This window comes from Monodelphis domestica, chromosome 1 (genome assembly GCF_027887165.1).
Source record: "Monodelphis domestica isolate mMonDom1 chromosome 1, mMonDom1.pri, whole genome shotgun sequence".
NCBI lineage: Eukaryota > Metazoa > Chordata > Mammalia > Didelphimorphia > Didelphidae > Monodelphis > Monodelphis domestica.
In genome coordinates this window covers 616,473,717-616,488,940 of record NC_077227.1, presented here as the reverse complement: position 1 = coordinate 616,488,940, position 15,224 = coordinate 616,473,717, and the positions used below count along the sequence as shown (strand labels likewise).

Below are 15,224 nucleotides of genomic sequence, written 5' to 3'. Positions count from 1 at the left end.
AAAAATAATGGAAGAATCTGTATCACATCTAGATCCAAGTGGATCTAGACATTGTGATGGCCAAGATCGTCTTTTCTGTTCAAAATGTCAAAAAATAAAAATAGGAATTCTATTTTTATCCTCTACAATTCTTTGCACATAATAATTTTAAATTCACTTTGATTGGCTTCATTTTGTAAATTTTTTCAGAAACAAAATTACAAACTTAAATCCACTGGCATTGATTGATATGTGATTCAAGAAGGCATGATCTGGTTTCACTCATTTAAAGCAAATATTCAGAATGCAATAAAAATAAAGATATTTCATCTTAAAAAAAGAATGAATTGATTGAGGAACAGATGATATAATTTTGGAATAGAATCATTTTCTGCATTTTGCATATCATGTATCTGAAATGTTTATAATTTATATAATTAATTCACAGAATCTATTCTTACTGTTGTAGTTTTTATGTATGAATAATATCGAGGGGTCTGAATTAAATTCATATTCAAATAGCAAACAAATGAGCACAGGCCTCCATACCCACAAGTTAAAAAATTATAGTGAATCTATCAATAATTAAATTGTAAGCCTAATAAAAATTCATTGGTAGTTTAACCACATTTCTCTAGTTGATTGGGTTTCAAGTTTGGGAATATGTTTTTTAGGGAATTCACATATATTTTCTAAAGGCATAAATGAATCATCAATAGCAAATACCTGTTGACTTCTTACTATGTATAATGCACTATCTTTAGGTTTTGTAGCATAGAGAAAAGAAAAAAATCATTTTTCCTCCAAGAATCTCACCTCTTTGAAAGAAGATAATTTTATTAGTCTATAAGATGACTATAAAGAATAGGGGCTGATGACAGTTAAGGCAGATTAAATCAATTCTACTTGTAGGGGTTAACTAGAATTATTTTAGCCTACTAATCTATGGAAACTCTTTTCAATGCTTCCATAATTTATTCAAGGGAGGTGGGGGTGTATGTGTGCCCATGTATGTGTGTGTACACAAGAGTAGAAATGTAAGAGAGTATATGTAGAAAATATGTAAAGAGTACCAAATAAAACCTCATGAGCCTTATGTCCAAATAAACTTTGGCTTTATAAGATTATGGTGCTACATAATCCATCAGAGGAATATAGAAATCAGTTTCTCAAGAATATTCCTTGGTAAGACTAGCAATAATATGAAGGCTCAGGGTCTTTGAAGTTTATAAGATTTTTCAAATGTTGACCAGCTCTCTATTACATTTCCAAACCTCATTTCTGATTCTGATCATATAATTTTGTATTTTAATGAAGGATGAGGAAAGAGATTGTTATAAATTAAGAGTTGTTTTTGGTTTTGGTTTTTTTCCCCGAAGGTCTTGATTGCAGCTATTTGCCAATCAGAAAAAGTCAAAGCTATATCCAACCTGTAAGATTCTATTTAATTTTAAGTTCATATAATAGCTTGCCTTCTCTAGAAGACATTAATCTCATTGTCATTTCAAATTTCTAATTATGCAACTAAACATTTAAGAAAATTTATCACATGAGCATGCCATAATTTAAGATGATCCTCTCAATCTGAAAAATTATTACCTACCTACCTCATATTTAAGCTTACGTTGAATAGTGCCATTGTGAAGTTTTTCATTATCCTGGAAATGAAAAAAAAATTAAGTTATCTGATTTTCAGGGAGGAAAACCTGGTTTGATTAGAAATGTTTATGAGAACAAAGACCTAAAGAAATATACTTGTCTATCAAGAATAAAAGGCCTCTACAGAATTTTTATTCACAAGATAACCATAACTTTCCATCACTCTACTTGTCTATAAGACGACATTTGAACTATTCACTCATCTTTTTAAAAATCCAAGTTCAATACTAAATATAATACTGCCTGAGGACACTCCTTGCTATGTACTAACAGGTAAGCAATATCATTTACTGATTGAATCAGGCTGTCACTAACATTCATCAACCTCAAATGAAAACATGTAATGTTCCTTGTGGTAATGTGTGAAATGGCCTGGAAGCCACAGCTGTAGTCATTTGTGGAAGGGGAAGTGAAGTTGGGTTTTGGTCACCAAAATATTATAATTTTGATTTTAAAGAAATAAATCAATATACATAAGTCAGCTACTTGAAATCTTAGTTTTCTTTAAAACCTTCCTGAAATAAACCTGAGGATAAACAAGTGTTAGTCACAATCTGTTTCTCTTGATCTTGCCAAAATTTCTTAATTAACATTTAAGCTGAGTGGTAACTTTTTTACATTATTATTACTTCTGAGAGGGAAAACAACCCTAACAACAAAAACGAGAGGGAGCATGCACAGAGAATAATTTCTTTCTTTATGAAATATTTATTTTATGAAAGGTCCTTTGGAAAGCTATTGTTTGAAAGCCACCATTTCCTGCCTCATTCAGCTCACCTTTGGCAGTTCTTTAGACTGGGATAAATAGATGTTGGCATCTCCAAACCTGGGATGAACATTCTGCAGACGCCGCTGCACTTCTTCTTCAATATAAGCATTAAGCCTAAAATTAAATTAGTAGAAAAATCAAAATTTGAAATGTTTTAAACTGCCTGACATTTTAAGATTATTTCATTATAAAGTCCCTTGTTCATTGTTTTTCCACTTTCTCAACCCTTCTCTCCCTTCATCACATCACAGAAGGTATCACCCAACAAAAAGATACAGATAGGTAGATAGACAAATAGATAAAGTCTTTCATGTTTCTTTTTTTAGTTCATTATCTAGAGATGGACATTTACAAATTACTCATCAAATATTAATTTTATAGCTGTATATAACATTCCCTTGGTTCTACTTCTTTTACTCTTAATTATTTTATCTTACAAAGTTTTTTGAAAAAATTGACCTTCTCATTGCTTCTTCCATAGCAGGAATATTTCATCACAAACATACACCATAATTTGTCCAACCAGTATGCAAATGATGGATATTCCCTCAATTTCCAGTTCTTTTCCCCCACAAAGAGAGCTGTTATAAGTATCTTGGAACACAGAGTCTTTTCCTCTTTTCCTAATCTCCTTGGGAAATAGACCCAGCAATATTGGATCTAAGTGTTTACACAGGTTTTTAACAAATCTCTGGGCATAATTCCAAATTGGTCTCCAAAACAGTTGGATAGATTAATTCAAAGTTCCACAAACAATGTATTATTCTTCCCATTTTTCAACCTCCTCCCTTATCCCTCTTACCTCACAAAACTTGATTTTTTAGGAAGACACAAAAACAAAAACCTGAAACCTAACCTCAACAAAAATAACCATCAATTAATTCATCATCCTGAAAACAATCATTTGACCTAGGAGACTAAAATACTGTGTCTGTGTTTAAAAGAGTATCTTTGATTTCATATAGAATTTAGAATCTCTATAGTACAATTTAGTGCATAACCCTATATCTTCTTATTCACCTCTGCCCTAAAGTCGTCCTCCTCAAAGTGACTGTGTTTTCCTTGTGCACAGGAATCTAATTTTTTCTGTCTGTATTTTCTAGAGGACTAACATATAGCAGGTGTTCAAGAAATGTACACCATCATGACTGTACATTGAGTTTGTTGCCAATCTCCAATCCTCCCTGCTCTGCCATTCCCTAGCTATATCACCAGTTATGAATCATGCTGCCTCGTGGAGTCTCTGTTTCCTCATATGGAAGAAGAATGAGATAGCCTCGTTGATCTCAAAGTCTCTTCAATCTCTGATTATGTATAAGTCAAGGATCCTATACACTGAGAAAAAATATACTTTCAGTTTAAACAAATCAACTATTACTCTTCCCCATTCTAGGATATGTCAAGTCTAGCGCAAACTTGGAAGACCATTCTGACATGGCTCCAGATCAGGCACACTTTAGAAAGCCCCAGGAATTTGGGCTATTTCTGGAGTTACTCAAAGCAAAACTGGCTTAGCTGTTTGGTTTGGCTTCATAAAAAACTCATGCTATTTTTTATTAAGCTTTTACATGTAAATATGCATTTTTAATACCTATGACTTGGAATTGACCAGTTGAAATTCTGTATCTGGATCAGTATAGTTAGAGAGAAGTAGTAATTTTTTGCAGAAAAAAATGATTAAAATCAAACCTCTAAACCACACTACAATTCACCAAGCCATTCAGATTGAAAATCATTTTGCTATAGTGACATAGGCATAGTATAAAATCACAATGATGAATGTATTCAAAATATTGGCATTAGTTTACTAACAATGTATTGTTTTTATAATATATCTGATATATATCTAAATATATTTATTTCTAGTTACTAGAATATAAGGAGGGAGATATCTCTCAATTTAGAAATAGATATGTATACTAAATAAACAAACCAAATTATTTTTTAGAATAGGGCACTAATTTCTACTAATTCTGCTTTTCCCAATTTGATAATCTCTTCTGCCCTACATCGCTTGCTCTCTCCCTAACTTTTTGTATCTTCTCAGATCTGCTGCATGGTTCCATGGGCCATAACCATTTCAAGAATGATTCCTTTGGTTCCTTTTCTCAAGTTTATGTTTTACACTCATTGCCACAAAGTTTTTCCTTAACTTCTTAGCTATACTGATGACTTTTAGATATTTCAACATCCAATATGATATGAAGAAAGAAGGATGCATAAAATGAAGGTAAATCATAAATGGTATGAAGTCTAATAAAGGCCTCCACAAGAATTCTCTTAATGTGAAGAATGAGGAAATGCTAACTTAGGTAAGAAAAAGAGATCCCAGATATGCCTCATATACAGTACCTATCATCAGACAATGGAACCAGATGAGACTGAGATTTTGCAGTACTGACTGGGGAGTAAGATTGATTCTGCACCAAGGTTCCCTGGTACCCTTTGTGAACACCATCAACTTCACATAGCTTTTGCTTCAGTTGCTGAATTTCATGCTCTAACCTGTATAGAGGTGAGCCAAAGGGAATCAAGAGTTCCATAAACATCCACCATCATAATGCCAAATTCAGCATACATCTCCATATGCCCAGCATTCATAAACTCAATTATCATTGAATTAAAATCACTGACATACAAAGCTACTACTTTGAAACATACCAACTGCACTTACAAACTGAGTAACCATGAACTTGTGTTCTCCCAAATCTGAAATTACTTTGAATTTATTATGTATAATTTGAATTTGCTTACTTGAATACATGTTTATATATCACCACCCTGGGGGAAAGGACAGGGTCATTTTTGTCATATTTTCTACTAGCACACAGTAGATACTCAATTACTGATTAACTGATTTAAATTAATCACTTCCTAATTTTCAAAAAGTCATTCTCAATAATAACCATTGTGGTTGATTACCTAGAGACATGATATGATTCACTACAGGTTGAAATCACTTCTAAAGATATAAACAGGGAACAAACCTTTATCCTAAAACTTATCCTATTTTGCTTTCGAAGGTTCTAAGCTTCTTCCTTTCCCCAGACCACATCTCTGCCCATTTCCACAAAGAGCTAGAACACTATTTTTATGCTATCTAGAATGCATGAAGTAATCATAAAATAATCACATTGTTTCCTGTTTTACCCAGGAAAAAAACATATCAAGAAAAAATCCTAGGGAAGAGAGGGACAAGCAGAATGAAGGAGAAGGGAATGGGTGAGGAGAAGGCATTCGTGACAGTGTCAGAGAAGGACAGGGTTATGCTAATAACCCTTAGACACTTTTTGAACTCTTCAGTGCCCAAGTGACCTTCTTAGTACTGCCTCAAGCCACTAAAGGAACTGACCCACATGAAGTAAGGGGAGAGGAAAAAGGAAGAGAAGGCAAATTTTTTCCTCACATTTCAAATATTATGCTTAATGCTATACTTCATTTTCATAGCATACAACAAAGCATGTGAAAAAAAAATAGTTCTAGAAAGTGTCGCTTGAAACTTGGGGCAAAATTAATCCACCCATTTGGAAGTTTGAGGAAAAACAGCTTTAAATGATTTTTTCTTCTAGAATAAATCTCAAGACTACATATAACATTTTGAGGGTATTTTAGGGCAATTCAATACCAATGATAAATACAACTATAATTCTAAATAATAACTCTGATCAATACAAACTTCAAATACATATATTTTCAGTGAACTCCAAACATTACTTACTGTCAAAACTCTATTGTCACTGACAGATTATAATTAAGTTTCTACAGCTCAATTAATGATTCTGCTCTATATACAGACACTATCTTTCAATTCTTCCACTAATTTAAAGAAACTGTCAAAATTAAATAATCAGTCATGAAAGGATTTATTTTGGCAGTGATTTGCCATAAAATTAATTCAGGTAATGGCTACTTTATGGATTATACTAACATAAAGTAAATTTCTGAAAAATATATATCTTATTTTCCTTTACTTCCATTAAAACATGCAGTTGGGTCTCCTGAAAACAATTTTCCCAACAGGCTGCCAGAATTATTAGCTTTTGGTTGTTGCCATTTTCTTTGCAGGTCCCTGAAAGCTCTCGTTCCTAATAGAAACACACTATAACAAAAGGGTAGTGTGAAATCAGAATCATCTCTGGTTCATGTTAAGTATAGTTTTGTTCTGATTACAAAGAGTTGCAAAATTCCATGTTATACCTGGCATAACAGTACCATAGAGTTGCTACCTATGCCTAATCTTCTGTTTTCCTTCTGTAGTTAGTTTGAGATTTGGAAGCCAATTCCTGAGACCAGAATCTCTTTCACTAATAGTCTCTTCCCAACTCTAAACCACAGGAATTTTGCTAAGGCCTGGAGAACTTCTGTTACTACTTTTATAATTACCAGAACATGGATCCTCTCATTCCTGTGACAAGGAATTTGCAATTTCAAAGAGATCTAGACTGAAATATTATATGAATGAGTGCTACCATCCAACATATACAGTATTAAACAAGGATCTTCAACAGTCACCTAGCTTTGACATAGAGAACCATTTTTATGTAACTAATTATTAATAAATTTTATTTTTCATTTTTAGCCCAAATTTACCTCTTTGCCACTTTATATATTACTTCTAATTTTACAATTTGGGCCCATATCTCTATTTCATGTGACAGCCATTGAAATAATTTAAAATAGCTATCATATCTCAGTTATTGCTCAAAATCTCACTTCTTCAATTTGAAATTTTAAGATTTTAAGCTATGCAAAAAAAGTAAATCTACTTTATCAAATTTGTTTTGATTCAAAACTGTTAAACTGATGTAACATTCTATAAGAGAAAGACTAATGAATGATAATGATGGGAGACTTAAGTTCTAATTTCTAGTTTGCTGTTTAGCTGTGTGAGTTTAACAAAATCCCTTTACTTCTTGGCCTCAAATTCCTTATTTGTTAAGAGGCAACAAAACTTTGAAATTCTACAAGTCAATGAGCATTGAAAGATAACTACATTAAGACATTTGATGCTTTAGTTTGCGTGTGTTTATTTGTGTATCACAGCCTACTACTTCTGTAAATTACATAATAGCAGAGAGTGTTTTGTCTAAACCCCAGTTATATGCCATCTAACCACCTAGTACTGTTTAGCACACAATAAGTGTTTAATAAATGCTTGCTGAAGTGAATTTTATACTTTCCAAAACTGAACATGTATTGATGCCACATATAAAATGCTTTGTAAAACTTTAAGTGCAAAGTGCTTTTAAAAATTCAGCTATTATTTTTAAAAAAGTAGCTATACTGCAAGATTTACAATTAAGAAAGTACATGATGCTTTGTCAAAAAGTAAATTTAAAATGATTTTATAATATCTCATTTAAATACATTCATGATTCAATTCAATTTAACAAATGGTAGTAGAATATTATGTGGTCAACACCTTACCTGATATTGTGCAGAAGTGGTACAAGTCTCAGTCTACCCCACCCCGCCCCCAGAATATGCTCTCTAGAGCATTCATAACAATTATTACTGCATTAAAATAAGCAATATGACTATGAAAGAGGAATCCCAAGAAAGACAAACTCAAAATTGGTTGGAAAAGTCAGAAAATCTCCAAACAAAGTTACCATTGAAAAGGAAGATCTGGAGAGGCAGAGAGCTGGTCATCAGAGATGACAGAAAACAACAGGAAGAAAGGAAAGATCATGTAAATGGCTCTTAGAGGTTCATGCTACGTGAAGAGATTGGTTGAAGGAATTGGTGAGGTTTAATTGGAAGCAAAATACATGGTGGGGGTAGAAGGAAGACAAAAAAGTCTGTTATCAAATATTTAAAGGGTGTTTATATAAAAGAACTAATTTGTTCTTGGTTCCAAAAGACAAAGCTAGGAATAAGTATTGGAAATCTCAAAAGGGCAAATTTAGGGTTGTTGTCTAAATGTTGTTTAAAGCTGAAACAGGCGTCTTTGGTTTATTATTATAATTAGATATTATCTTCAAAAAAGTGGGTGATCACTTGTTAGCCCTGCTTTAATGAAAAGTTCTTTCAGGTATGGGATAGACAAGAGGAATTCAGGATGGTCTCTTCCAAGGTTTCAGATTTTTGCTATGAGGATGGTAAAGCTCAATTAAGGAGGTAGAGAGCTAAGCGTTTGCATCAAAGAAAATTCAAGAGTCTGCATGGGATAAAAAGAAGAGAAGGAGACCAGATTTGAGAATTAAAACCCAATATAAGCAGAAACAACAAAATTGTAAGAATGATCAACTATGAAAGCCTTGGTTTCTCTGAGCAAGACAATGATCTCAAAGCAATTCCAAAGGACCCATGACAAAAAAGAACTAGTAAACTTTAAGTGAAATTGAAACATAAGTTTTTTGTTGCCTTTTTTGTGTTTTCTTTTCAAACATGACTAATATGAAAGTAAATTTTGCATGACTTTAAAGTTTAATGAAAATCAAATTGCTTGTCTTGTTAAGTAGAGAGGAAGGGCTGGAAGAGGAAGAGAATTTGGAAATCAATTTTTAAAAATTTATTGCTAAATTTTTTTAATGTTTTGTGGAAATGTATAACAAAAAAAAATCAGTGTAAGGAGTCTGAATTTTATCCAGAAAATTCATTTCTGAAGGCTGATAAACTAGGAAGTAACAGAATAAAATTGGTATTTAGGAAGGTAAATTCATTCTTACTTCCAGAATGGGTTAAAAGAAGACATGAAGGCAAGAAAAAAATTATTTTAACAGTGTTTACCTTCTTCATGCTATCATTATAAGGTAGTGATTTTTCCATTACAAAGGAAAACAAAATACATTTAATAGCCTCGCTTTTCTCTTATTTCTCAGCTGATACAATGCTATTTTAGTCAATGATGAGTGGATAGCTTAACTTGTCTTTTCCTAGAATGCTCATAAAAAAAAGAAATATTTTTTCCCCTTCAAGGCTACTCTCAATTTACAAAAATCACACAATTTGGGTGGCATTTTCAGAGATGGAAAAAGAAAATTTCTTTAAAATTGGGGAATTCTGACCTAATGATTGTACTCATAGAGAAAAAAAAAACATGAAGACATTTTCCAAAATAAAAATTTTAAATCCAACAGCTATCTATAAAACTCTATTTTTTAACTTCTGCTTCCAAAACCATTCCTTGACTTCAATAGGAAGCCCCTGAGAGCCAAAGAAGATGAGGCCCACATTTTTAGATTATCATTGCTATTATTGGAATCACTTGGGAGTATTAACTTTTCTACTCTTGTCTTCTTATTTATAAAAATAGGAAGATGAATGAGCTAAGATCTATGCTTCAGATCTATTCTTCCAACCAAGCTACCACAATGTTCTTAGCTCTTGATTTTCTCCAGTGCATCATTTAAATTTGGGAGGTAGGCACAACAACCAGAAATTAAGTGATCAGGATTTTGAAAACTTTTAATCAGATTTTCTGACTCTGAATCCATAGTCTTAATCTGGATAGGCTCTCCCTAGGTTTCACTTCTCTCGCTACTCTCTTGTCATCTTCTGTGAAGCTTTACCAATTATTAGGGTAAGCTCTCATACACTGTATAGATTATAATCCTTTTGTCTCTGTAACTTTAGCCCTGGGAATCCACTATCTCGATTTTGAGCCAGAGTATTATTCTAGAATTAGCAACTGTCATGAGACTCAAAGAAGAATGCTATTTTGAAAATGAATCAGTTACCACTAAAGTCACATGAAGGACCAACAAGGTCATATCAAATTTACATCATTATTTTTTCAACCAAGAACTAGATAGCTATATTGGGGAATGAAATAGTTAAAATGAAACAATATTACAATGCATCTGATAACGTTTTTTGTAAGATCCTTTTGAAAAATGTGAATAGATATGGATTAGATAAGTACAGTTTAGTGAACACAAAACTATTTGAATGACAAGCCAAAAAGCTGTCATTAATTGGTTGTGAAGCTAGAACAAGGTCTCTAAAGGAGTACCGACGGAAACAGGAATATACTTTTGAGATTGTGTGCTTCAGTATTTTTATCAGTGTTTTGGTTGAAGGCTTAGAATGGCCTTACCAGGTTTTCATGCACACATATGAGTGTGTTTATGAGATATATGTACATGTCAGATTTTCAAATGAACCACAAATAGGAGGGGCAGTTAACATGCTAAACATAAGGCTCTCTATATTTGATAAAAAACAACAAGTGTACAATTTCAGGACTAGGGATGCCTGGTAGACAGTTCAGGTGAAAGGCCCCGGAGCTTCGGATGGCTATCAGATCCATATGGAAAGTGAATCTTCAAGCTATAGTAATAGGAATCCAGTAGCCCAGAACAAGGAAGACGCAAGTCCTTATATACTCTATCATGTCTGGTCAGATCACATGTGGAATATTATGTTTAGTTCTGACAGTTACTTTTGAGGATGGACACTGACCAAGTGACAAGGATGCTCAAAGAGCTAGAAATGATAGGGGAGAGACTGAAACAACTAGGGATGTACAGCCTACAGAAAAGGGAAGGAGGACATAATTCAGTTATTTGAAGGGAAGAGAGATTTGAGGGCAGAACAGGAGTGGTGGAAGATGAGCAAAAACCAGACTGACATGAAGGAAAGCTTCCTCAAGATTAGAGCTATCCCATGGGAGAGGAGGCTGTAACAAAAGCAGGAAAGGTGACCAGTTCTTAGGGATTTTGGTGGGGGTGGGGGGTGGGGGGTGAGAATGGCCTATGTGTGGCTTGTTGTCCATGACCTCTGAAGCCCCTTTCCAATATGGAGATTTTTGTGAGGAAAATAGAGCTAACCATACTAGTTCTGGCTCTCATTAAGTAAACAATTGAATTAGGAGATGACGAAAACAACTGAAGCAATTTGTGAAAACAAGATGGAGAGGAAGAGAGGAACAATAGATCATCGATATGACATAGGTATTGGTGTTCCCGAAAAACATTTGATTCATTTATGAGACTGTTGGAAAGGAAGATGAACATAAGACAAAATCTACCTAAAAACGTGTGGTCCTTTATAAGTTCAGAAAAAAATGGAGATCCATGAGGCAGGAGCAGTCGGAGGGGTCAGGGATTGGAATCAGGCCCTAAGGGAGGGAGGAGAAGGAAAGATTCCAGGGATAGGGGAGGGCATGGAGCTGGAGCATGACTAAGAAAGAATGAGTAAAGAACTAACACAAAAATGATGAGAGGGAACTTCCCTACTTGCTCTTACTCTGACTGAATAACTGTGAAGAAAATCTGTTGTGATGCCACTTTCCAAGTGGTTGCACATCTCCGTGCATAAATGAGTACAGCAGCTGTACTGGAGCAACAGGCACCAGCTGGGAAAAGGTGACAGGATCTTACTTTGCAAGCCTTTGAGTGCTCACTACCTATCTATCTGATCTCTGCTTACATGAATCTTCTATTTTCATACCTCCTAGAAGCTCAAATAACCTGGTCAATCAGCATACTAGGTTAGGGATTGGACTTTGAAGACTATTAAAAAAAAAATCAGCAGCTGCATTATAGCCAGGGTGCACTGGGACAGAACTGTCATGCTGCTCTCACACTGTCAGCCTATATTACAGCTTAGCAAAATCTATTCCATACAAATACATAAATCTAAAAGCAACCTTTGCTTGGCTTCTGCAGGTGTGCTGACATTGGAAAATCACTCCCACTGACACTGGAATATTGCTTCAGTTATTACACTGTCCTAATGCTAAACATCAAGGTAGTGGAAAAGTTGAGAAAAAATTGGAACATCAAGCCAACGTTCACACTATGTTCTTATGTCACACAGCACGGCATGAGTTGAGAGCATGATCTCGGCTTTTTAGATGTCCTAGCTAGAGGAGCTTTGAGTGTACGTTTTAGTTACCTAGTCTATCTCCAGGGATTTTCTTAAAACACTTACAATTTCCCTGTAAGTAAGAGCTATATTCAAGAGTTAGAGCAAGGACTTCAACCTATTAACTAACAGAATTACCAAAATTTGACTGGGAATTTACACAAAAATCCAGACTATAGAAATGTTCCCTCCATAAATATCCCCAAAGCAGTCAGACATCTCTGGGCTTCTTCTCTTAGTGATGTACTCTTAGCAATGGGTGAAACGGAGGTTGCATGACTCTAGGCTCTGGTAGCTTTTATGGTAGCCCTATCACCCTGTTCCCACTAGCCCCAAGCAAAGTAGATTGTCTATATCAAAATTTAGCCTTTCTGCCTAATGGAACCTATAACTGTCTATATAAAAGATGGGCAGACAACACTTCATCATTGGCATTTGGAATAGGAAACTGCTTCAAATAAAACAGGAGCAAAATTTTCACAGTGGATAAAAGTGCCTTTGAATATATAACTCTGGTAAACTTCATCTTCAGGGATACATAATCACACTCTTATGGGTATAAAAGAGTTGGTTAAGTTCTCTAAACTGACCAAGTTGCTCCTAAAGGTTTCATAAATAGAGAGAAAATTCCCCAAATAAAAATGACTATTAGCAGTCAAAAGTTTAAAAACAAGGTTTAATTTAAATATTTTATGAGGTGAAAAAAGGAGTAAATATAAAATGGTCAAGATTAAAAAATTTATCAATATACCACAAGCCTCAATATAAAAATACTTCCTCAATGGAATAGAGGGGGCGATTCCCCATCCCTCCATTTTAGACTTTTGAAGGCCATGTGATTCTAAGGAAATGTTCCTCAAAATGGTCTCTGTGTATACTTATCAGGTTTGAGGAAAAACTACCCTTAGCCTGTGCTTAAGAGAATAAAGAATATGCCTGACCATTGAGAAAGGCTTAGAAATGAAGACATTTTCCCCATGGTGAAAACTCTTACCTTTCATGGTTCTGTTCTAAGGCTTTTTGTTCCGACTCTAGACAAGCCCTGAGACCTGACTGCTCACTATTATTGCTGTTAAGAGTGGCCAGCTTTTGTTTCTGCTCTTCAATCTCCAAATCCAAAATGGAGCGGCGTTGGAGGGCAGTATGTCTCTTTTCCAGTTTAGCAACAGCCTGTTCCAGTGCTTCTCTTTGTTGCTTCTCCCTGGATTCAAGAATTTCTTTTTCCTTTTTCCTAACTTTCTCTTCCTGACGAGCAATATTGGCAGTGAATTCAAAAGTGGCTTGGAGTTTCTGCAGCTGGTTGGCATTGGCTCTGTACTGGGTAAGCTGTTCCTCTTTTTCTTCCCTTTCTTTCTCAACCAAATAAAGTGTGTTATCTAAGCCAAGAAGACCTCTATCAAGGATTTCAAAAGCTCTTTGCTTCTCTTCCAACAAAACTGGCAAATGATTCTGTGTGAGGTACTGAAGCTGGCGTTTTTTATTCTGCAGCCTGTATTCTGCTGGCTTCATTTTCTCCAAGTCTTGGGCCACCTGTGTTGCCTTTAAGAGACTTTCATCATTTACTTTGAGCAAATTCAAATCTTCAGTGACACCTGTTAAATGCTCTAGAACTTCCCATTCATCTACCACTTCTTTTTCAAGGAGATCTCGCTGCTGAACTAGATCCTTTTCCAAATTTATCAACTGTGCAAGTTGATTTCTCTTGAAGTTCAGGAAATTAAGTTGTGCTTTCTCTAATTCTTCACCATCTTCTTCATCCCCTTGAGACCGGACTTCTTTAAATTTCAAAAGAGATCCTCTGATTTCTTCAAGGTCCCTTATTTCTTCTTCTAGCCGTTGGACATCTCCTTGCTTCAGGAATTGTATCATATCTTGTTTTTCTCTGACTTCCTCTTCAAGATGTGCAACAAGCAACAGCTGCTCTTTTTCTTGCTCTTCAAGTCTCTTTTTTTCTAGGTCAAACTTGGCACATTGCTCATCTTTTTCCTTTTTAAGTCTGTCAAGTTCTCTGAAAATTTGTATCTTCTCAGCCTTTTCATTCTTACTGAGTTCTTGTAGCCAATGGAGCTCTTCCTTGACTTTGAGAATGCTTTCTTCTTCTTGCCTTTTCTTCTGAAGTTCTATCTCCTGCTGTTCCCTGAGCCGTTCCTCTTCAAATTTTTCTTTTTCAGCTAGCAAATCTTTTAGTCTACTCTCAATATGAAAGCTACGGCGTTTCAAACTCTCCTCCTGTTTCCTGATTTGTCGCTGTACTATTTCTGTTTCCTTGCGCTGTGACTCCACTTCTTGTTGCATTCGTTCTAATTTTGCTTTGTCAGATTTTTGTTTTTCTTCCATTTCTTCAATGAGCTTCCTAAAGATCAAAACATGAACATGTTATTGGCCAAGATATTGAATATCTGCTCTTATCTCCCTTATTAAGTATTTTCCAAAAATGTAGAAAGTTCATAACACCCATCATTTTTAAAATGAATTGCTATTAAAAACTAAACTGTATAGCAGTTGTATATTTTCTTAATTTAAAAAATGTTACTTTTATTTAATTACTATTTTGTAATATGCTATTATTAATTACATTATTTGGGGAGGGGAAAGGTCTCCAAGCTTAGGAGAGACTTATGAGAGTCAAACTAGAATCATTAGGTTTAATCCAACTATAAAAATCCTTGAAAGAAATAGTCCTGAAAACATCAAATTTAAGTGTCTACAATAACAAACACATTCTAATTTAGAACAAAAACTGAAACCAAGAAATCCACAGTTCTCATCCATTCTTCTTTTCCCAAGTTGTGTTTATCATCAAGCATTTTGCTCTTTGTTTAGAATGAGTTAGAAATAGCAAATTACCCCTATGCACATTACAAGAATGATAGAAGCTTATTAATGTATTCTAGAAGTACATGGTAATTAGAAAATTAGAAAAAGCATTTGTTAAAAAGATGAAACTAAGTGGTAGTCACATTGCACTTTAATTTGTCTTGGATGACAATTAATCTCTATCTTA

General features: G+C 34.4%; 1 protein-coding gene across 3 annotated transcripts in view; it reads right to left on the bottom strand.

Annotated features, from left to right (window-relative positions):
* The window catches only part of KIF16B (kinesin family member 16B), a 341,792-nt gene that overhangs the window by 122,106 nt on the left and 204,462 nt on the right, over nucleotides 1-15,224 (bottom strand). For 2 of the 3 annotated variants that reach the window (XM_056813860.1, XM_056813861.1), the window contains exons 20-22: nucleotides 13,215-14,573; nucleotides 2,416-2,521; nucleotides 460-1,637 (exon numbers count right to left, since the gene is read on the bottom strand). In XM_056813860.1, the coding sequence (XP_056669838.1) occupies nucleotides 1,575-1,637; nucleotides 2,416-2,521; nucleotides 13,215-14,573 (1,528 nt within the window). In that variant the 3' untranslated portion in view covers nucleotides 460-1,574. Of the gene's footprint in view, nucleotides 1-459; nucleotides 1,638-2,415; nucleotides 2,522-4,759; nucleotides 4,913-13,214; nucleotides 14,574-15,224 lie in introns of those variants that run through there. The other variant, XM_007476655.3, reaches the window with a different exon arrangement.